Genomic DNA, 22,880 nt, shown 5'->3' with positions numbered 1-22,880 from the left:
GTCCTGGACGTTCTTTGGATCAATATACAGGCACAGCACAATTACAGGTATCCCTTTGAAGTTTTGTAAGGGATCCAACGAAATGCGTTATTAAAATTTGAACACTGGTGTATTGACCACCCGAGAAGCATCCGTGCGCCATTTTGAGTTTTATTCTTGGCAGCTATTGGAAGGGAAAAAAGGAAAGTACAGTAACAATTTTAATTACTATTTTTTGAAGTTCTCGTTGCCTTGGGAAACAAGGTGAAATGTGTAAGATTAGCTTCTGCAGGACATGATGTGCCTAATATGTCAATCAAATTGCATACATCTAGGCAATTGCACTATTTTGAGTGAGTTGTGCTACTCGTAAGGGAATTGTCTACGCTCTAACGAACACAATTGATTTACATTTTTAGAGAAAAGTAATTTAATTAAAACAGAGAAAGGTTCAAAATTCTATATTTGCCATTGAAATAAATCATTCGAAAAACTCGCTTCTGAACAACTCGATTCAATCAAACACATAGCTTATTAATTAATCTTTTAAAATCAGAAGAACGCATTAAACTGTAAGCTTTCTGTGTGATTCATACAGAATGCATAATGAAAAAGAAGTCTAGATAATTTATGGTAGGACATGTACTGCTTATTATGTCCAACAAATTGAATTCATCGAGGCACTTAAATGCACGCACAGCAGCGTCGGAAAGCACCGCCAACTATGCAATCTGCATTTCACGGAGGCATTAAGCTGAAAATATGCGCATGACATAACACTGAATATAAAGGGGCACGACAATCCTTCTGTTTCAATTTAATTTAATCATTTTAGTTTGATAAATACTTAAGTGCAAAGGATTTGTACTAACTTCATTTGTTGTCTGTAAGTAATAATATCTGGAAAAGTTCTGAGAATTATTACAATCATTCCAGAAAATCCATCGAGAGCAGACATTCTGATCGATTCGATTAATTCAAGTACATAGCTCCGTAAGTAATTATTTGAACGATCCCAACAGATTTTCGGATTACTTCCGATACCGGGCACCTTAATAGCAGCCCATTGCGCGCATATCATTCCAACGTTCAAATTAGTAGCATTTCCCATTTTCCTTTTCCCCAGCGGCATTATGGGAACAATAATTTTATCCCTCTCGTTGTACAGATTGACGTCCGCACAAAGACCGGTTTGGAATATCATCGTCTAACAGGGCCACCCGATTCCGATGATGCGTCCACTTCCGATTTCTCTAGAAGCGAACCGTGCTGTCGATCATTTGCAATTATTACAATCTTGCCAGTAGCCGTTCGATGATGATTTAAGACGGTCCCTGGCCCGAGCCGGCCTTCTGCTGGCACGGTCTGACGACCTGACGCGCGGCCCGATGACAGGCTGACCTTTAGACTGGCCATTAGCCGAGATTGCAACATCTTACACGCCTCGGCTCATCGTTCATAACAATTGATTTTCCCCTTCTCTTCATCATCGTCGGAGCCATCATCTTGGCAGATCACGCATGAATCAACGGTTCACTCAATCGCGTCGAAATTGTACCAAGCTCGCACAATCTTCCGGTAAACTAATTCGTTGCCCCTTTCGGAACGCCCCCGGAGGCGGCGGCCGGCTGCCAATCCAATCTCCAGCAAATGGAATGAACAAGCGCTACCGAAAGTAGCCATATTGTGTGGTGCCTAGTTGTTGGCTTGGCTGGCTCCTGCCTATCCCATCAACTCCGTTCGTCCGTCTGTCCGTCCGTCCACCCGTCGCCCTGCTGCTCGCCGAGCGAAGTGGTTTTGTGGTAGATTCAGGCGCATCCGGTTCAAAGATTATCGCAGAAACCATAATTTCATAAACTACTGATTCGACACAAAAGGGGCCGGAGCGAAATACTTTCAGTTCGGTGGGAAAAATATATCTCTCGACTGTGTGTATGTGTGTGCGAGTGCTTCCGGAGCTCGCCACTACACTTCACGGCGACCCTGCAAACGGCTGACTTGCAACTGAGCCCAATTCCCCCCGGTGGGATGCTCATCATCCGTTTTGTACCTAACGAGCTCGGTCCTACCATTGGCGTCAACTTGTTGGTGGACGACGTGTGGTGCAGGCGATGGAGCTCCTTCCAGCGCCCTCTGTCGGGATCTATCCGTATCACACATACACACACACATACACACACAACACAGGGCGGAAGGATCTGCTTCGCTCGTACGGATCATACAAGCTGGGCGTGCTTGTGCGATGTAATCGAGCAGCACCGGTGGGATGAGTATGTGTGCCTGCACACCAACCGTCTCTCTCTCTCTCTCGCTCTCGCTCTCTCGGTGTGTGGTGAAGCAACCAGCCGTGAAATATTATTTAGATCGTGCATATTTACTTATTCACGTTTTCCATTCCGGTGCCGTTGCTGGAATGCCTTGGTCAATGGGTATGTGTCGCTAGCCGTGTGTGTATGTGTGTATCTGTGTGTAAATATCTGAATGGCCCTCATACACCCTGAGAGATGGTGATGAAGAACGAACGAACGGCTCACGTATCACGTATGGCAACAGAATTCATCCACCTGAAGAAAATAATGCTCACACCAACGAACGTCTAGCTAGCAGCGGCAAGTTACGGTCACGGGCAAAGGCATTATTTGCATACACACACACACACACGAAGACGAAGGCACTTTGGTGGCACATTCTTTGGGCCGCAGAAAGACAGTGGGCTTCAACAAGCTGAGCGACGGACAGTGGCAGCAAGACGTTCCCCGGATTGCCAAAGGTATGCAAACCTTGCGCCTGGCAGCAAACAGTGAACGTGGCAGCCGTGCTTGTGGGCAGATTCGTGCCTGTGCAGCACTAACAGTGTCTGCGGCAGTGCTGCATGACATGGCGCTTCACGTGACTTCATCAAAATGTGTGAGTGGCCGTGGCGATACCAATCCTTCAATTCTTGCCCCTGGCACGGAGGAACGTTCGACCCGGAGGAAGAACTCGTCCGGAAGGAACAGGAAACAGGAACAGGAAGTTGAAGCATATTAGTTCGTTGTTGTGGCTGTGTGGCTGTGTGTGTCTCTTTGTGGCGTTCAATTGGATGGAAAAACCGGGGCAGAAAGGAAGGTTGCAGAAAAGTCGGAAACAAAAGCCATCGCCGTCCGGTTACTTACACTGGAAGAATGCGAATTGATCCTGAGGAGCTCAACCGGCCTTGAAGTTGAACGCTTTCGAACGTTTCCTTTTTCACCTTGAAGATATTTGCTTTGTTTATTACTACTTCTTATTGGGCGACTGGGCACGGTTTGGGAATTAGAGGTACCTCCGTAACTGATATTTACCGTACGGGTTTGCCAGTGGTCTGGCTGTTCTGATGCAGTAAATGGGCAGGATTTGTGGTTTCGTATCACTTCATTTCATCGTTGCTTGTTGGTTGTTGTCAGGTGAAAATCCTACGTCTTCGACACCCGGACCGAGGCCCGAGTCGTTATAGCGGAATTGGAGTATTAAACAGCGTGCTCGATGCTTGACCCAATAATGGTTTTACATAAAAGACAGTGTCGTAACATGTGTAGTGATATAAAAATAAATGAGTATCGTTTCACCAGCATATGAAAAACACTTTCGCTAACCATAACCTTTCATATTTTCTCTCTCTCCTACTAACATGCTGCGCTAACCAATGTCAACGCGTTATAACTTAATCGACACATGCACGGCACATTCGACCACAAAAATTCGGTTCGTCGTAAAATTCGGTTCGATAGCCGGCCGTCTCCATGTTATGGCGACAAACGGCGACCCTTCGATGATCTCTCCTCCGTCTTCCATTTCGAACGGCCCCGAGCCTCAACTGCCACCATTACCACCACCATTAAGATCAACCCAAGTGCTGCAACCACTGTCCGTGTATCCAGGTTGGTCGAACGCCACCGCTAGTTTTGATTAGTGCACTCTCTCCCTCTCTCTCTCTTTTGCTTTTCTTCGGTATATCTTTTCTTGTGTTTGATTTGTCTCTTCTGTTCTGCATGACACGTTTGACACTTATCAATGTTTAGTTGTACCGTGCTTTGAGTATGTGTATTTTTTTTTCGGTGATTTCGGTTCCACTTTATTTGCCTTCTTTCACGTAAGTAATCGTTATCCATCCACACAACCCGTCACGGTACCCTTGCTAATCAAACATTTATTGCCTTTGCCCCCAAACTTTCATGTCTGTTCACCGGACACTAAATGAACGAAAATAAAAACATGATGTCGTCGTGTCGATGTCACTCGGACACCCCCACCCCCCGCCGACAGTGTCAACATTGAGCCAGGAAGGAACGTATGATTATGTCTTTAGTGGGCCCCTGGATTCACAGGCCCTGTCATCAACGCTCAAGCTGACCTCACCTCCAGTTCGAGTACGCCCGGACGGTAAGTAAAGCAAATGGCCGCTCGTTATCGGCCCATCGATAACGAGCAAACGAGAAATGCCCGATTCATTGCTATCGCATATCACCGCTTCCTCCAATCGATTATTTATCTTCCCACTTCCCACAATCCCCCCCCCCCCCCCCCCCCCCCGGTCAGTCTCTCCTTTCAGTACAAATCGTCCTTTTGGGTGATCCAGGTGACATACGTGTGTGTGTGTCTGAAGTTGATTTGTTCAATCTAATTGAAGCTCTCCGTGGACAGTGAACGATGAAGTTCCTTCTTTATCAACCAAGAATCTAATCTCGCATTCCTCTGTTCCTGCCTGGTCAAAGTCTACATCGAATTGAAATTTATTATGGTCCGACCGTAGAATGCCTTGAACTGGACTTGAAGAGTGATAAAGAATCAATCCTGCTTTACCAGGTTCATTGGTCAAGGTAAAAGATTATCCTCAACTTAACTATTTCCTTTCTACTTCTCGTACTGCTCGTATGTCCGGCGAGGAATTGAATCTCCTTAGAAGGCAGTCGGACATCTTCATGATATGTCCACCTGCCTTCCAGCTCTCAGCTCACTTTACAATCAGCGTCCCTTTCAGCTCTGCCAGCTGAAAACTTCCACGAAGTCCAGAAGAACGAGCGAGGTTCAAAAGGTGCCAGAGCACATGTGCGCCACTACATTTCAGGGACTAAAATCGATTCCGTAAAAGAGTTAAATACATCCAGAGCTGGAACTCACCCGGGCGCATGTAATGAAGACCATCGCAGGCAGGTTTCTGTTTAATTCTATCATTTCCCATTTGGCACATGATGCTCGTACCGACCGACCGACCGAAAGTGGCCCACAGAAGGGAAAAGTCGAAAAAGTTCGATCGATGCTGCTAGCGTGCTGGAGCTTCCAGGAGAGTCTGCCCGGGACCTAGTGGAGCGGTCGAAGTATGTTGCCACTGAATATTTCATTGTCGGACGCTGGCAGTCCGTTAACTAATTTAAATTAAAATTCTCTTCCCGGGTCGGCCTTCCTTCCGGGCGGCTACCTTTCGCTTCGGGCGACCCGTGTGCATTCTCCCTTCGGGTCGTACCTTCGGAAAGAAGCTTAGGTTCGAGGTGGGAGAGTTGGAAGTGTAAAGTTCCAAGAAATCGGAACCATCGGCTCGGTGGTGACGGTAAGAATGGGTAAGAAGCTTTCCGGCATCGCTTCGTGCGGTGGTAATCGGATCGAATGTGCAGATTGATTAGAGCCCTCGCATTGAACCTTTGATGGGAAATGAAACTCGCAAGCAAGCCCGCTGCCCTGCGCAGGTACCGTCCCGGGACGTTGCACGGGACGGGGAAGCAGCCGGGAATACATTTCTTCACTCATCAAACGGCGGAAGAACAGGAGGGATCGCATGATCAGGAAGACTTATACAGGAATGAAATCGAATTCGTGGGAATTGACACCATCACCATTGGCAATTCGAATCGAATTGATTCGCAGAAGATACATCTAACGAAAATAGAACTTCGGAACGAAGGATGAGAAAACTCGGAAATGAACCACACTCCGTTCAAGCATTGTATGTGTCCGTCCTTTTTTATTTGTCGTGTGTCAGTGTGTGCTGTAAAGGTACTGCCGAAGGGTGGTCCTTACCCAGGTACCAGGTAACAAGAACTGAAACATTAAAAAAATGACACATCCAGATTCATGGGACCGGAGTGTGGGAGAGAACCGTTCTAGAAGTTGATTTTCCATTAATATTGTACGTCCGGCACAGTTCGAAAACCTCTGCTCGCTCTGTACGGGTCAGCTGCGTCGCTTTCGACATGGGCATCGTAACACGGCCCATTGATTTGATGGTGAAAGGTATTTCTGCAACATTATCATTTCGATACAATTTCCTTGATGCGATAATTGAACTGTAAGCGTACCGTCCCTAGCAGGTTCGAGTTTCCAATTTTGTATTTTGTTAGCTCTTGTTAGAGGAGCGATCAATATGCTGCAAAACAAGCGTTGTGCTATATGGATTGCATACTTTCAGGCGTTTATGATGGATATGAAAGGTGGGATTCATAATCGAAAACGGTTCACCGAGACAAGATGAGCTTTGGGAGCTTAGAATCTCGATTCTTCGGCTTAACTCAGACGGATTAGGCAGCTTGTTGCCCTATTTTAAATATTCAATTTCAAAAGCCTTCAAAACAACACACGCAACGCATTAACAAACATTGAAGTAAATTGAAACGTCTTCGGCGGGTGATTAGGAAAAGGTCCATCTCTTATCGCATTCGATTTTATTGTTACGACCGCAACGGCGTCAACAACTTTACGAGTCGTGCGCGCTACCCTGTTCCGCGTTCGTTCACTTTTATGGAATCGTTGATCGTTTTCTTTACGTTGCTTCGTTTTCAGTCTCCAAAACGCGGAGCAAGGATCATTTTCGGGGCGTGGTTTTTTGGCTGCTCGTTTGCCTTTTATGCTCCACGCTGGTTCTTTTGTTTCATTTTAATCTTAAGCTCCGGTACTGATCTCGGCCCCCGTCCCTTTTCCTTTCTCCTTTGAATCCATTTCCCCGTCGAGGGAAGCGTTTTATTTTTATATCGCCAACCATTATAAAATGTCGATCCCCGAACCCACCTGGACAAGGGGATTACAGTCGTCCCTCACCATCACCACCACAACCACCCATAATGCTATATTCTCACAGCTCACAGCACTGGATGCCATTAGTCTAACCATCATCTAACCTGATACCTAAAAGTGTATCTTCCTTTCCGCCATGCCGGCCCGCCAGTCTACCGTTCCCAGTCGATCGATTCGCAACGGAGCAGTGGCGTAGACGATGGGCGTTCGTCAACCGGGACGCGTCATTCGCCCGGCAGTGGACTTAAGCGGCCAAGGTACATAGGAGACGGTACCGGTTCTCTCGGCTCACGGAAGAGCGATCGCTGCGATGGGGAGGATGCGGAATCATTACGTCAATTGCTTATCGAGTGAGTACTTTCGTGTGTGTTTTGCTTTCTCCTCTGGGGTACGATCACTTTTCAGCTTTTCCATTCGTTAACACTGTCTTTCATTTAAGAATGTTTAAATGAAATTATTTATGGGGACTTCTAAAAATCTCTTGCATAATTTTTCTTTACTATTTTGTGTTTCATTTTTGGGTGGGATAATTTTATAATTAATTTTTCACATCACCTCATGTATCATAGAATCATTTACTAAAACAATGTTGTTTGTCAATATGAAACGTCACTATTGCTGTCAGAAAATAGGCACACAAATACTAAGCGTCACTTTTGACAGTTCGAAGGTGACAGTTCGGTTTCATATTTACACACAAAGCAACCATCGCCGACCTTCCGTTGGGAGTCGTGGGACTGAAAATGTCCCAAACCACACTCACCTTCATCGAACTGCTCTGAAATGGTACATCGAAAGGAAGGCTCGTACAAAATTTGTTGTGCTCAGCACAACAGCCACCCAAAATTTAAAATCCAAAAACGAAAGACCAGTTCTTTGGCTACGATTTGGCTACACTCTATACCGTTTTCGGCCCACCCAGGAACAGCACAGAACAACACGTTCGAAGGACCTTTTCAGCCTCACCAATAACCTATATATCGCATCGTTCGCATCGCATTCGATGACACATTGGGAGGCGGCGTCGGGCGTTTGGGATTATGGCGCGCCGCCTATCGTTATTGTTCAAAATTTTTGGCCCGTTATGGTTTTTCGCATTGTTTTTCCTTGCTTTCCGGTCGTTTTTCAAAACACGTCGCTGTCACCGTACCAAACTGTTTCGTTCATCTTTTATCATCCATCGACATCTATTTCGTGTCATCCGTCGGTTGAACAAAAAAGAGGCAAAAACAGCTCAAAACAAAGAATTGAGCCCTGCCATTTTTCTGTGTCTCACTTGACCGTCATTTTGTCATCGTTCCGTTAGCCGTTGTTTTGGTTTTTGGCTTGTTTTCTGTTTTCGTTTTCCTTGTCTCTCGCTCTCCATTGCCTCCATTTTTATTGCCGACGTGTGTCACGCCATTCGTTCGCTCATGAAACATTATACTATGTCATCGCCCTATTCGCTACTAGCCTCTCACCGAGTAGGTTCTTTCTTTCATGTGTTTTCATCTGTTTCCTGTTGGGAACGGTTCTGTGCTCTTCTGTCTGTCTGTTCAGTTTTCCTTTTGATATGTGTCGTTCATCTTTCTTTCCCCTTTTACACTCTGTTTCTTCTGACTAGCGAAGATGCACTCTGTCCGTTCCAAGTTGCGCCACTGTTTTGCTCCCGCATTCTGTTCTTCTGTCTGCGCGCTATGTTACCTGACCTTTACTATTTTCACATCTCTCTTCACTATTTCCTTCTTTCCTGTCTTGCGTTGAATGTTGCTGTTAGTTGACATTTCTGTTTCCTATTACTGTGCTGTGTTACTGTGTTTTGTACATTGATGTTTCTTTACCCTTCCTCAACACACACTGTTGATGTATCGTACAATCGTACAATCGTTTTCTGCTAGGGAGAAATGTTATTGATAAGCAACTGAAAGATTGTATATTTTTGTAAGAATCTTCATTTCCATCTGCACGTTACCTTGACACGTTCATGCGACCTAAAGATAAGAAAAGCTGTGGGAGAAATGGACGAAAAGTTACTCATCGCACAACGTGGGATCTTCTAGCTCGGTCCGACGAAATCTAAAAGTGAATGCAAATAAAAATAATTAAATTCGTCCGCACACCAGCCCCGTGAGCCAATTTCCAATCGGAACCTGCTTTAAGCTCGATAATCACAAGCAACTTCCCTCCGTCCAGGGAGAACGTGGCTCCTTGGTGGGCCAGCAACAGAACTAAAACAGCTTGCTTGCTAACGGGATCATTTCGATTTCATTTCCCAGTCACGTCACTGGCAAGTTTCATCTATCTTCCCGTTTTTGCGTTACATTGCTTCTTCCGGCCCTCTGCTCTGCTTCACTCCAGCCCACCGTCTAAGCACGTTCGGCTAGCCAGGTTTCCCGGGAACGGAAATCGATTACACATCCCATCCCGAACCCGAGCGAGGTTAGTTGTGGGGAGACCACTCGGAGCGGGAAAAAATGTATGCATTTTTTATGTTTTCATTAATGAAACGTCCAACGTGGCTTGAGACACGACCGGCGAGCTCCCTGCTGCTCCGGCTGCTGTGCGAGCTACATTTTTCGTTGATTGGTTTTGCCGTTTTACGAAAATTGACAAACATTTGCAAACTGGCCACCTCTGTACTGAAGCTCTCGGGAGGACCCTCACCGTGCTCTTGCATTCTCAAAAATTGAACCAACGTGCTCGATCGCCCCCCGAACGAGTCGGTTGGAGTTGGTACTTGCAATCGCCAACCAATCGATAACCATAAAACTCAGAAACAAAGCAACCTTGTGTCGCCTCATTTAATGGTCGGTTTGGACTGGAGTGGTTCAAGATTAAGAGGACTTCATCAGTCGTTCGTGTTTGCCGTTCGAATGGATGTACGTTTTATTGGACCTTCGTGGGATGATTAACAAGGACGAGATGTTTTAAATCACAAATAAATAGACTCAAGGTGTTTGAAATGGGTTTTAGCAGGTAGTAATTGTTTTTTTAAGATACACAGGAAGCTACCGGGAGCTTCAGCTTAGAACTTGAAGCTTCAAAATGGAGAATTGTTCACAACCGTTGCAAATTTAAAGTTCTACGAATTGGAAATTCTTTTATGAAGAGTTTCTCTAGTGCATCTAGAGCGCCCTCTTTCGCTCACACAAAACTCCCCGGCAACGAAATGAATTTTTTTTCCTGGAACTTAACCCACCGCCTCAGTGCAAGGAAAACTTTCGCAAAAGCCAGCACTGCAGTAAACAGGGAGAAACAAAATAGCACAAAATCATTTAGAACAAAAATACAAAGCCACAGAATTGTTAACTCTTGAAATCCTTCCTTCTCAATGCACAGTTCTTCATTGGAATGCCTGAGGCTTTTTTCTTCTCTCGGCATCCCCATAAAGCACCCACTGAAACAGTAAGCTTTCGGCATTAACTTTTGCTCTCGGCTCCGTTCGCCGCCTCCAAATGCACTTTTCGACGCATTGGCTTTTGTTTCGGTTAATTCTTTATCCCTCAGTACGGCGAACGGGGAAAGGCAGCGATAAGCCGTGGTTCATTGCACAAAAATAAAATTACTGAGAATGCTCGGTTAAAGTAACCCGTATTTGTGGTCATTCGCCAAGCTTAAGCGATGCCGGACGAGGAAGGAAGGCAGCCGGACGGACGGAAGGTTTATTATACGGAGAATTGAAAGTTAAACGAACAGCGCCGGGCAGAAAAGGCGTATATCATGGCGATTGAAAAATTAATGAAATTAAATCCAACTCAACCGACCCCGATGCCGAAACCGTGGTGGTTGCGTTTGTGGAGCAATCAGGACTTGCCACAACGAGAAAGAAGGCGGGAGGCGCACGGCGGTGAGGTTAAAGCGAACCGATGCTTTCGCTGGATGCAGTGGTGCAGTGCTGGGTCCCATATGCATCTCGTTATTGCCAGCCACTGCTGGGAGACTCTGGACATTCTTTAAGAGGTGAAGCTTTTGCTACTGAAAGCCCTCACTCGAGTGGATGTGCCTTTTCGGGGCGTTCTCGTCTATGCATGAGGAACAATTTCAATTGTATTTGTGTGAGGCACTCGCACTCCGAATCCCCCTCGGGGCTCTGTTGGGATATTTTGTGGTCAAAATCGTACCAAGCGACTCTCGATTCCTGTGCCAGCCTGCCCGTGACTCTGTGGCCTAAGCCAGATGGGTATAAAGTATCCTTTAAAATGCAAATGTGCGTACACCGGCAACAAGCACCGACTGGACTAGTGGCGTGGCGGCCAGTTTCCTAGTACTACACCACGACCTCACCAAAGCAAGAATTCAATTCCGAGAGTAAAGGAGCACCCTGGACTCTTTTTTTTTCTTCCTGCTTTATTTGGACATGGAAACCGTCGGAACAGACATTCAGATCCGGTCGTCAGAGTCCGATCCGAGTCGGAAGTCATGAATTATACCTGATGCAAGATTCATACGCCCGCTAGGTAGCGAAGTGCATCATGCAAATGGAATTATTCAGCGCTTCGCTGGTTGGATGTGTTGCTTTTGGCTAGTTCCGGCTGCGGGCCAGGGAAAGCACGTAGAATTAGAACGCAATCAGCATACGTCGGTCTCGTGCGGAAGTTACCTTTCGGGAGGAGTTGCAAACGGGAAGGCAAACGGCGATCACTACCTTGGATTTTGGATGCCACTTACCCCGAAAACCTTGGTCCATTAAGATGAAGGTAAGGAGTATGTGTGTGTGTGTGTGTGTGTGCTCCTGCTGATGGAAACCGTTTGTCCAGTGGTTTTTGGGTAATGGATGAAGTCATCCTTTTTCCGGGTAGATGTCTGAGTAGTGCGACGATGATGAGAATTAAGAGGACGTACTGTTTGTGTGCGTGTGTGGAAGTCTTCTGAAGGATCACTTTCGGCGAATCGGTGGGGTTGAACTCGTACCACCGCACGGAGTTGCCAGGACGCACCGAGCACTCAAGTATGATTAGTTGAGTAGTGTGGAACGCTGAAGGAAGGCAGGAAATTAAGCAGTTTGTTTTCAAACCCCCACAGTCACCCAAACCTTCACCTCTAGGACCATCATTATCTCCATCGAGAGATAGCTGGAGATGTCCTGAAGCTGATGTGTAGTGTTCTAATTCCCTAATGAAAGCTCGCGCGAACGCATCCTCGGTCGGTCGAGTGTTGATATCTCATTTGGAAATTATCCTCCAAAGCTACTACACATTCGAAAGTTAAACAATGTCCCACATTTACCCGCAACCACACGATTTTGTTAACGATAATATAAAACGCAACCATTGTGTGTGTGTGTGTGCTTGTGCGTGCGTTATATTCGGGGATGGCTGGAGATCCGGAACATCTAACATTCGGACTCGAACTCAAACACTGTTGTGGAAACAATTTCATTCCCGGTTAGGAGATTGTCCGCATTCATTAACACAAAGCGACACACTCGTGATGAACCCAATTCCAAAAACCACAGTGTTGGACACCTTCATTGTGGTGATGCTGCTCAAGTAATCCAACGGACGACGACGACGACGACGACGGCAACTCAATCATGCCGGTGTCAGTTAAAATTTCACCAGAATCCCAGAATCCCAGAAACCCTTTTCCCCGTATGCGGTCTCGAGAATTAACAAGGGAAATAAACTGATTCCGTGTGATGGAGTGGAACTTTTTTCAGTTGAAGTCTGGACCCTCGGCTCGTCTGCCGACCAACCAACGTCACTCGGAAGTATTGGCTTACGCTAGAAAAAGCGTTCACACAACAGTCCTCCAGTCCAGTCGTGCTCGATGGAGTGTGCAAAAGCCTACTAAAAACTTCATTCCAGTGGCCCAATGAACGTCTTTTTACTTGATTCGGCGTACCCAGAGCCAGTTCCAATGTTTGTTGCCCTGCTGCAACTTGGTGGGCGCGCAATCTCTCACAGGATATTTGCAGGAAATGAGTAGAATTTGAGTTCGGTTCATCACCTCGTCCCAGCAGCTGTGTGCTGCCACAGCTCTGCTCCGAGCTCCTTTTCGGGGAGTCAATTTTAAGTGTTCCTGCCATGTGATACTGAGATCATGGTCGATTAAACGAAGCCTTGCTCGTATGAGGGCGCTGGAGAAAAAACTCGATTCGTGATTCGTAGCTCGCATGATGTGTGGTCCGTTTGATCGAATGATATCAGTTCGGTAGGTTTTAATGGAGCTTTCCCGTTACCTCGGCCGATAGTTTTAATCCATCCCGGCCGGTGCAGATGCCGACGCGGCCTATCAAACTTTGCCCACACGAACCGTCGGACATCCCATTTTGGGCCATCGGACATCGGGCTAATGAAAGGATATTGGATTTTTTATCAACCCTCGCTCCATTGCACTGCCACTGTTGACTCTGTAAAACTGAGATGCAGCTAAGCAACGGGCTGGGTCTCCGAGCGTACCACTATTTGCGGCTCAGGGACGTCCTGCCGTGCACGGGCCCAAGTGTTCCTGCAGAGCACTGCACACCAAACCGCAACCATACACTAGGATGGGCTGCACGAGAGCCCGATGTGGACAAGGAAACATTTTTGGAACATTATGCGAAAATCTGTACGGTCAACATGGCACACGGGATCAAACACACAGCACACACAGGCAGCAAGGAGAGACTCCATCTGGATGAGATGACCACACCCAGGACCGCCTCCGTCAGACGTCCTGCCGGCAGTTGGTAAACACTGGTTCCCAACTTTCCAACCGAACGCTCCCGCTCTCTGTCTCTGCTCCGCTCGTTCGAGGTCAGCGAGACCTCATGCTGTTTATATGCCGCGTGATGTCACAAGAAGTCATCTGGGAAGTATCTGGCAGGCCGACAAAGTCCGAAGCCGTGGTCAGCAAACTGCAACTCCACCCATACTCCACCGACCGCCAGCAAGATGGACTTTGATAATTTAATTTTCGGTTAAACTGTTCGTAGCCCAAGCATTGGGCCCGTTCCCAGCTGGACAGGCAGTACACACGATGCACCATTTTTCTGCATCGCACGTTTGCATCGAACCAAGCAAGGAACAAACGGCCAAAGGAAAAAGTTTGAAAAATCCTGCACATCATCATCACAGCCACCAGTTCTGTGAAAGTCCCGGCTTCCTTCCCCACGTATTGGATCCCGTTATCTAAATGCAAATGTAATTGAATTGACCTCAAACTAGACCCGGACCCGGCTGCGGAACTAGGTACACACAGCCTGGGCAGGGAAAAAGACAGCGCAGCGTACGGTTGTTGTGACGTGGCAGGAAGAAGCGCAGAAAATTAAAGCAAATATTGCTAGTTCCCCTTCTGACTGCGACCGATGGGACATCCATGAGGAGCAGGGACTGGTGGGAAAATGCAATCAATCTATCGATATCGGGGAAGAGGGATGAAAATGTTCCACATCACTAGCTGCTGCTGGTAGTCATATCTCAAGCCTCTGGAAAGCAATCCGTCTCGTTTGTTGACGTCCCAGAACATGCTTCCAGCTCGACATGTTTAACTTTGATGTTTGTTAATTATGATTGCTGATGGAGAACGATTTCTTTTGCTCCATTTTGTGCCTGTCCATTTCGTGGCATAATTTATTGCAATACAGTGTGCCGGCGTTATTAAACTTTGTACGGAAAGGCTCACTTTTCGTTCGATAGGAATACGATACGAGCGAATTGCATAACTTTAGGCGAGTTTTCGCGAGCAGATTGCATACGTTCGGTCGACTGTCACTGTGGTGGAAGTTTATATTAGCAGTTTATGTACTTGCTTACCTTGCCAAACATTATTTTGACAGCTTCAAACGTGCGCAAATTTATTTCCTTAACCTTATAAGCCGTCCCTTCAACACGTTCGGGCGCGTTGAGTAAATTTTGCTGGGGTGCTAGCTTCCCTTCAACCGAAGCCGGAACTCGATCTCTGCACTAATGCAGTTGGACACGTTGGGCAAACTTTCTTCTGACAGTTTGAAAGATTCCATTTCACTCATCGCACGTGGTGCATATTTGTCGTGTGAAACGAATTTCCTCAGGACACTCCCAACCGCATGCACCGGTTCCTTACGAGCCCGGAGAGTCCTGATGGGAATTGTGGTTCCGGATTTTTATGTTTGTTTGCCCGTGTGACAAACCATTTTCCAGAGAAATCGTAAAAGTGACATTGGGGAGTAAGCGAAGGCTCCTTCGCTTCCTCTTTCCCCGCGCTCCACGCTTTGCCACTTCACTCGCTTTCATCATCTGCGGCACGTGAGCACAATGAATCGTGCTTCATTTATCTTGCTTTACAACAAACGAACGTTGCTCGGCTCGACATGGCCGGACGGACGGTCGGTCGCGGACAGAGTGGGGCAGTCATCTCATCTGCGGACGGAGGGAACTGCGTTTGTATCTGCTGGAGAGCGAGGTGGCAAATTTTCCTCCATTTCATCAATGAACCAAGCAAAACCCAAAAGCTTTTGCTTCTTGAAAGTCTTTCCCGGCATTGCTTCTTGCGCAAGGAGGCTAAGGGAGAGGGAGAGAGAGAGAGGGCAAGCAGTTTGGGGAATGCAAGCCATCCATCATTTCACCATTTGTTCCTGCTTTGCTCGCTTGTTTGTTTGTCCCTCGTCCAGACCATCCAGTCACAGTCTGCATGCTCCGGCGGTGGCGTATCATTGAAAGCATTTTTCGGACCTCCCCGATTTGGGATCGGAGCATTTGCCGACGCCTGCCGCCTGACACAAATGGACGCTGCGCTGTTGCTGTGCCACTGCCAGCTTCATTTGTATTTTTCAACACTCCACGTTTTCGTTGCTGCATGCTTGCCGTGCTCCGTTTCCAACATTCCCTTCTTCTGTGAATGGCGCTGATTTGATGACAGATGAATATGAAAGTGCATTTTTCGCAACACTCCCGGTCGGTGGCGAACCTCGGGGAACCTCCAATGAGTGTGCTCGAAACATTTTGTGAAACTGTTGTGTGAGCTTACATTTTTTTTTGTATGTTTTGGGTGCTGTTGATGTTGGATTTGCCTCTTGCTAAAATCCCGAAATGTATTTGCGGTTCCACTATCCCGGACGTTTCTCAAAGCGTGCGGTGGAAAGTAATGAATGTGCGCCCGTGTTCTCTTTTGTGTTAGCTGCTGCTGTGTTGTGTTTGGTGTTGGCAAAAATGATGATGACCGTTGCTTTTATATGCGCTCGAGACTGCCTTTTATACTTTCTCTCTAACAGATTGGTTTTGAGGATAGTAGTGTTTAGATGACTGTTCCTCGCCGTTGTCACGCTCTTTCGCTTTGTTAGATGCAATTTATTTGGTCATTTTTGTCGTTACTTTGCGTCAATATGCTCTATCACGATCTATGGTGCCAAAGTATCGGAAAACGCAATGGTGATTTTTTACGCTCATAACAGGAGTTGAACCTTCAACACATGACTGTACCTTACCAACGCCCCTTATACCATATCGCATCGAGTCGAGAGAGACTAAACCCCAGTATGGTTAAGGGCAACGAATAGCGATTTGTGTCCAATAAGCTTGTTTCTCATTTAAACCAGACCCTTTCGTCTCTTTTAATTGCTTGTTCTTATTTGCGATAAATATCATTTCCGTTCCTTGCTCGCATCAAGTGATCTTAAATCGTTCTCTTTTTTCCCCCGTTTTTTTACTGTTCCATCCATCAGCCTTCAAAAAGGTGTCACCGCGCTCAAGAGGCATGATAAATTATTTTACCCCTAAAGATCGTCGGTGTGATAGTGGAAGAATGTATATGTGCCTTTGTGTGTGTGTGTGTGATTTTCCTATCGCCGGCAGCGCTGCACAGCTCACTGAAAAGACGCGCCTCGTTCATTCATTCCTTGATTAATGGTTCGCCTTTTTCGATATGTCTTTTTTCCGTCTTCGCTGGCAACGGCCCAACACACCATCTCGCGAACGCGTTGAGCTGCCGGCGTTGAATGATATCAATTTATGATCATCATCAGCATCATCCGAGAGAGCCCAGCTGGGGACAGATAGAAAAGATTTGGCAGTTTTTTCTTCTTCTATAGGTGACAATCTACAGGAAGAATTTTATTCAAATACTGTATTTATTATTCAAAATAATTTTCTACAATTTAGAGGAATGTCGGTGAAGTTTGTAAGAATCATACTTTGAAAACCAATTTAACACAAGCTTTGGAGAAAATGTGAAACCGTGAATCTACTCGAAATAGAAACGAAATTGATCGGTGAAGACTAATTCGGGACAATTTGATGACTTGCATGTTAAGTGGAAACCCTCGATAACGAAAGCTGGGTTTAAACTTGTACGTGTGTATGTGTCTGTATGTAAAACCGTTTAAATTCTTTCCCTGCACGTGTGGAGAAGGCTGTTTATTTTTCTGTTTGCACGAAAACATATCAAATTTCCCCTATTTCGTGTGCTTCTAACTTCTTTCTCGTTCGCTCTTTCTGCATTCTTGTTTGCACGTTGAATCGCTTTCAGCCCTAAGCCAATGGATTATCGTATGAATAGAAATTGACAAATATTCATTTATAAACACACTCCGGCTCATGGAGGCCGGCACGCAGGGCAGCGAATTGAGGTGGAAATTTGAAGCTTTTTCCCTTCAGAGCATTGCCCTTCCGAAAGAGCATCCTGCTGAGTGGGGTAACCTGACACACACGCCAGACTATAAAGAGACGACCATGGAGCGTTTGGGGGGTGGGGGGGAGGGAGGGTAAAAAAACTGAGAACTGAAAGATGGTTCACCATAACCGCACCGAATCACGGTACGGGAGCCATGATAAGTTTGGAATGGTTGTTTGAGTAAGGTTAGTTGTTCTGAGGATGGAAATGTGGAAACTTTTGTATATCTCCCTCAGTGGCTGCCCTTCGTTGGATAACCCCTCACGAGGGGATAGGGCGGGGAGGACAAAGGTTCATCAACAGATTTACCTCGTTCCACCCAGGCCCATCCGGTTGCATCCTTTCTGGTTCATCATTTACATTTAACCTATCAAAATCCGCTCACAACAGCAGCGGCATCATCGGGCGTTGGAGTTTTGGAGCGGTGGACAGTGCAAGCGACGTGGATTAAATTAAACTTTCATGATAAGCTTTTATTGTCAAAAGCCGCGACTGAGCAGGTTTGAGCATTTTTATTCCCTTCGCTCACTTCAAACGCTGCGCAAAAGGATGATTTGCCCCCGAGCTCGTCTTCTGGAGTGAAACTTTGAGCAGAAGTAAAACTTGACACTCTGCTCACATGACAGGGAATGGGAAAGAAAAAAAAAGCAAGGGGAAATAGAAGACACATTTTCACGCCTTGGACAAAGACTTACGTTATCGCGCTTGTCAACGAGCTTTTTCCCCGAAGGGCGTATGTGGGAAGCGAATTATTCTCATCCCCTCTGCGTAAGCCGTTACCATGCATGGCTCATTTGTTTCGTTCAACTTTTCCTGCTCCACACGATTTCCACGACCTCCCGAAAAAGGGGTCGAAGGGAAATTGCTGGGAAAATTATTAACAAAACTTTTGATTAGCACCGCTTTCACCGCGGCGATGTGTGTGTGTGTGTGTGTGTGTGTGTTGGGACCGTTGGGCGGAAACGCAAAGATGACGCTTTCTTTTGTCGAGTTCTGTGAAATCTTTCCATTTGCTTAAGAAGTTACACACGCCACAGTCTGTCTCCGAAACCCCATTTCAACGCCTCGCTCACCGCAACTCCACCATAAAAGCAAACAGTTTTGCCCCGAGCGAAATTTGTAGATTGATTGCAACTTATCATTTGCAAACACACCAAGCAAATGCTCTGCCATAACCATCAGCCAGAGAGAAAAGGAAGGCGAAAGATAAATGGGCTACGATCTTTGCCGGTGCGGTCAAAAGCATCGCCAGGCACAAAGTTTTGTGTGTTTGCCAATGGCACAACATACCATCCCTGCCCCGGTTGGGTTACAAAATTGAAACCCCTAAAGCCAATAATTCACCCGATTGATGGCTTTGGTTTTGGAAGCCTAGAAAGTTTTGCTTCTCCCCACTTCGCCGTTGTTTTGCTGCTGTTGTGCGCTGGTGTGTATGTCCTTGCAGTCTATTGATTTTGTTTTGCGAAAAATCAAAACCGGTCAGTCCACTGGTAGGTGTGGCGGGCGAAGAGGGTGCAAGGTGCAAGGGGAACAGGAAGGTTTCGACTCGATTCGTGGCTTCTCGATTGATTGAGGTTTCGAGGAAAACTTCGTCCGTATCGTCCGATCGGTTTGTGAAATTGAATTGAGCTGTTCTGGAAAATGCAAACCAGGGAGTTTGATTGAATTGTTTAGCATCTTACAGTGTTGCGACTATTTCGAACAATAACCGAGTTTGATTGAATGTCTTTAATTTATTTGAAACTCGCTCAATTCACAATAATACCCCCGTCATAAGTGATGTTTTGCATTCGTGTAAATCATTGCATACTTTTAGGCGCATTTTTATAACAATCGTATTCAAGGCTACAAATAATCCAGTTTTTGCTCTCAATACTTACTTCTGTTTAAAGTTCACACCAACTCTAATTAAATCATTTCGCCCTGATCTCGATATTCACCATTAAACAAATTCCATTCTCTCATTCAGCCCATTTCTACGTTCTCTTTCTTCCTCGTAGCACTTTCGAACGGCTTCTTGTGTGTGCAAAGTTAAGCGGCGTCACACTACCGGAAGCCACAAATATTTGCTGCTTCATCGCTGAAGCTTACCAAGCAATAGTGCGACAAACGATTGCACTTTGAATGAAAAAAAGCAAGCAAGCGATAGATATTAAAATATCGCACCACAACAAACAAACAAAAAACACACACAACGGTGATCGATCGTTGGACATTGCCGGTGCATTAATCACTCATTCGGGATTAGAGCAGCATCAACATTCAAGCATTGCTTATCCGCATTCCATTCCCGCCAAGAGACGTTCATTGAGGAAAAACAGAAAGCAAACTACAGACAACTGAACACACTCACCCACCCCTTCATGTTTAACCCGCGATCTCTGTGACACAGAACAGGGGTTAATGCTCGCCGGAAAGTAGGTTAACACTATCCTTTCGCCAAACGTCAGTGAATTGAACCGTATTAGGCAAATCAAGCAAACAACACGCGAAAACGATCGTGCCACGTAAAGCTTTCTCAGTGTAAAACAAAGCTCGCAATAAGAAGCGAAAAGAGAAGAGAAAAACATTAAAGTTCCTTTACCAAAGTAACATCGCTTATCGAAGCAACGAGTACGGTTCGATTATTCGTAAGCAATCGCGAGGAATTTGATTTATTGCTTCATTGATTCTGATTAACTGAAGTCGATGATCGCGGAAGCAAGCAGTTGCAGCAGTAGCACGACAAATTGACACGACACCGATCGGCAAGCAAGCCCACTACTAGAGCCCCATTTTTTATCAACGAAACTAGCGAAACAAAATTAAACAAAACCTAGCCAAACGTCGGATCTAACGCGAACGAAAACTCGAAATCGATTCCAAAATGTCGTACGGGGATATTTCTTACGGGTAAGTAAACGGCCGCCATCAACAACAACAACAAACCCCTTTCGCGCGAAAGTATCTCCTTCTTTCAAAAAACCTCCACCTAAAACAATAGAGACGATAGCAATAAGGCCGAACGCGCCGAGCAGATATGCAAACCGCACGACACTACCCTTTTATCAAACGTTCGATCGTCCTGTCCGATGTCTGCGGCTGCGGCGCTTGTGTATGTATGTGTGTGTGTGTTGTGGTTGTGGTTCGAAAATGGAGCAATTCATCCTATCCAAAATTGGTTCGCTGCGATCATAAATCCGTGTCATTCCTGCCTAGCACACACTCGCTCACTTCACCCAAACTCCTTCATGTAACACACCCGTTACACCCCGCTCACAGAAGTTTGGTCGTTTGGTTTTGGTTTTGATTCTTTCTAACGTTTCTTGCTTCGATTCGATATTCACATTGCTGACGACAAAGAAAAGCCTCACTCCCGTACGAGAGACCAATATCGAACCAGTGCCGGTGACTGGTGGCGATCATCTCTTCCCCAGGGGGGGCTGGGAAAAGCTGGGGCGAACATGAGCTTGTCTTGTGCGGCTTCTTTCGAATAACCGGTTCGCTCGATAAACTCGTAATGCTTAGTACCGTAATTTGTAGATAAGTTATTCTGTGTTTATTCTGTGCTATTTAGAATGTAGAACGAATGGTTACTTTGGCCTCGGCCAGCCACTGGAGCAGCTGCCGAAGCTTGGTTTTCTTAGCATCTTGCCGAAGGAAAGAATGCATCAATCACCACAATGCAAGTGGGATTCTTATCCTTCACCAACACCAACACCTTCCACCACTCTATCTTAGCCATCCATTTTGCACTAACTCGCTCACTCACACACGCATCAAAACTCTGCTCATACACACATATCGTTCTTATCCTTTGTTACTTACGCCTGATGTAAATATTGTTGTTCCTTGCGTTATGTTTATTCTTACTGATACGTTCCATATTTAGTGTTTATATTCGTTTCGAAAGAGCTTTTTCTTGGTTTTGATTTTTGTACCATATGTTTTTGCCACTCGGTCCACTGTTTCATGCAGGCCGCCAGCGAGAAGATTTTCTTTCTTTCTTTCCAATCCAGTAGCGCAGCATCAAACGTCATTCCGCGTTGAGGAAATAATTGTTCGTGTAAATTTTCGAACCACAGCCACCGTTTGAACCACCGTATCCCGGCCCGATTAAATTGTTCAATTTTATTTGGAAAACGCTTCACGGAAATTTAAAGATAAACGTTTAACCCTCATCGACGTCAATTCGGAGCTGCCATTCGTTCACAGCCTACTTACGCTACTGCTACTGTTGCTGCTGCTGCTGCTGCTACTGCATCTTGCTCACACACACACACACTGTTTCGTTTCGCGTATCTGCACCGACAACGACAAACAAAACTGTCTTGAATGCAGAACAAAATCAAGAAAGATAAAAGTCACTCAACGTACTGAAATGGAAAATCAAACCACCCTCCCAAAACTGACGGGAAAAGTGTGAAAATTTTATGGAAACCAAAAATACGTCACACAAGACGTAAAGTTGATAAGGAAGAGCTTTGTGCTTCGAATGCTACACATTATCACATTCATCGCAGTGATCTCTTCTTGTATCGCGTGATTGTCTTGTCTCCTTTTTAGAAAAGTTTTGCTTTTTCTTGCTCTTCTCTCTTTCTCTCTCTATCTCTCTTGTTTCGTTATGCTTTCTTTTTAGCATTTTTGAATGCTTAAAAAAACTTACTTTCGTTACTTTTATTCGTTTTCCTTTTTTTTACTTATTTTTTACATTACATAGCATTGCATCGTTACATACACAAGTTCATCCTCTATTCACCAAACATCATCATCACCCACGGCGTCTTCTTCTATCTCATCCTTCATGGCAAAGTAAACGCAACTTTAAGTTTTTATATTCATGTTTCACCAACTACTTCTCAAAATGCATAGCTTCGTACCGTTCGGAACAACTTTTCATCCCGTATAGTTTGATGGCCTTTCCATAAATACGCTTCATTTTCACCGCCACCACCACCACCACCACCACCACCGGGGCTATTTTCGACCGTCATTTCATGTGAGCTTCCACTTCCGGCAGAACGGTAGCTTAAGAGTCGATCCTCGCCACACCACTTGCACAACAGCCGGCTTGGTGACGAGATATGACAATGATAGGGAAAAAAAAAACAGAAAGCTCATGACTTTTCATAACTGGCCCCGTCATCCTCCACCACGCATTTCACTCGCGAACGAAAATCGCTCAGTCCGCATATAAATACATCTTCGTGCTGCCTTCTGTCCTTCATCCTCTCTCTATCTCTCTATCGTTCTTTCCATTCGCGTTGGAATAAAAAAGCGACCCCGCAATCCATTTTCCTTCGTAGAAATGTGGAAATAAATACTAATATGTGCATTTTCGTTTTTCC

General features: G+C 45.7%; 1 protein-coding gene across 28 annotated transcripts in view; it reads left to right on the top strand.

Moving 5' to 3' along the window:
- Nucleotides 1–22,880, top strand: part of LOC118509952 (glucose transporter type 1) — a 166,133-nt gene that overhangs the window by 104,788 nt on the left and 38,465 nt on the right. For 21 of the 28 annotated variants that reach the window (XR_004905956.1, XR_004905954.1, XR_004905955.1 and 18 more), the window contains 3 exons: nucleotides 3,729–3,878; nucleotides 4,264–4,380; nucleotides 7,121–7,352. The exons of 4 other annotated variants lie outside the window; for them this stretch is intronic. Coding sequence is in view for 21 of the 24 variants with exons in the window: in XM_036051305.1 (XP_035907198.1) it covers nucleotides 3,746–3,878; nucleotides 4,264–4,380; nucleotides 7,121–7,352 (482 nt within the window). In the remaining 3 variants the exon portion in view is untranslated. Of the gene's footprint in view, nucleotides 1–3,728; nucleotides 3,879–4,263; nucleotides 4,381–7,120; nucleotides 7,353–19,681; nucleotides 20,446–22,880 lie in introns of those variants that run through there. 3 more of the 28 variants (XM_036051297.1, XM_036051301.1, XM_036051310.1) reach the window with 3 other exon arrangements.

This window comes from Anopheles stephensi, chromosome 3 (genome assembly GCF_013141755.1).
Source record: "Anopheles stephensi strain Indian chromosome 3, UCI_ANSTEP_V1.0, whole genome shotgun sequence".
In the NCBI taxonomy this organism is placed as follows: Eukaryota; Metazoa; Arthropoda; class Insecta; order Diptera; family Culicidae; genus Anopheles; species Anopheles stephensi.
Note: the sequence above shows the minus strand (reverse complement) of the source record. Positions and strands in the feature narration are given on the sequence as shown.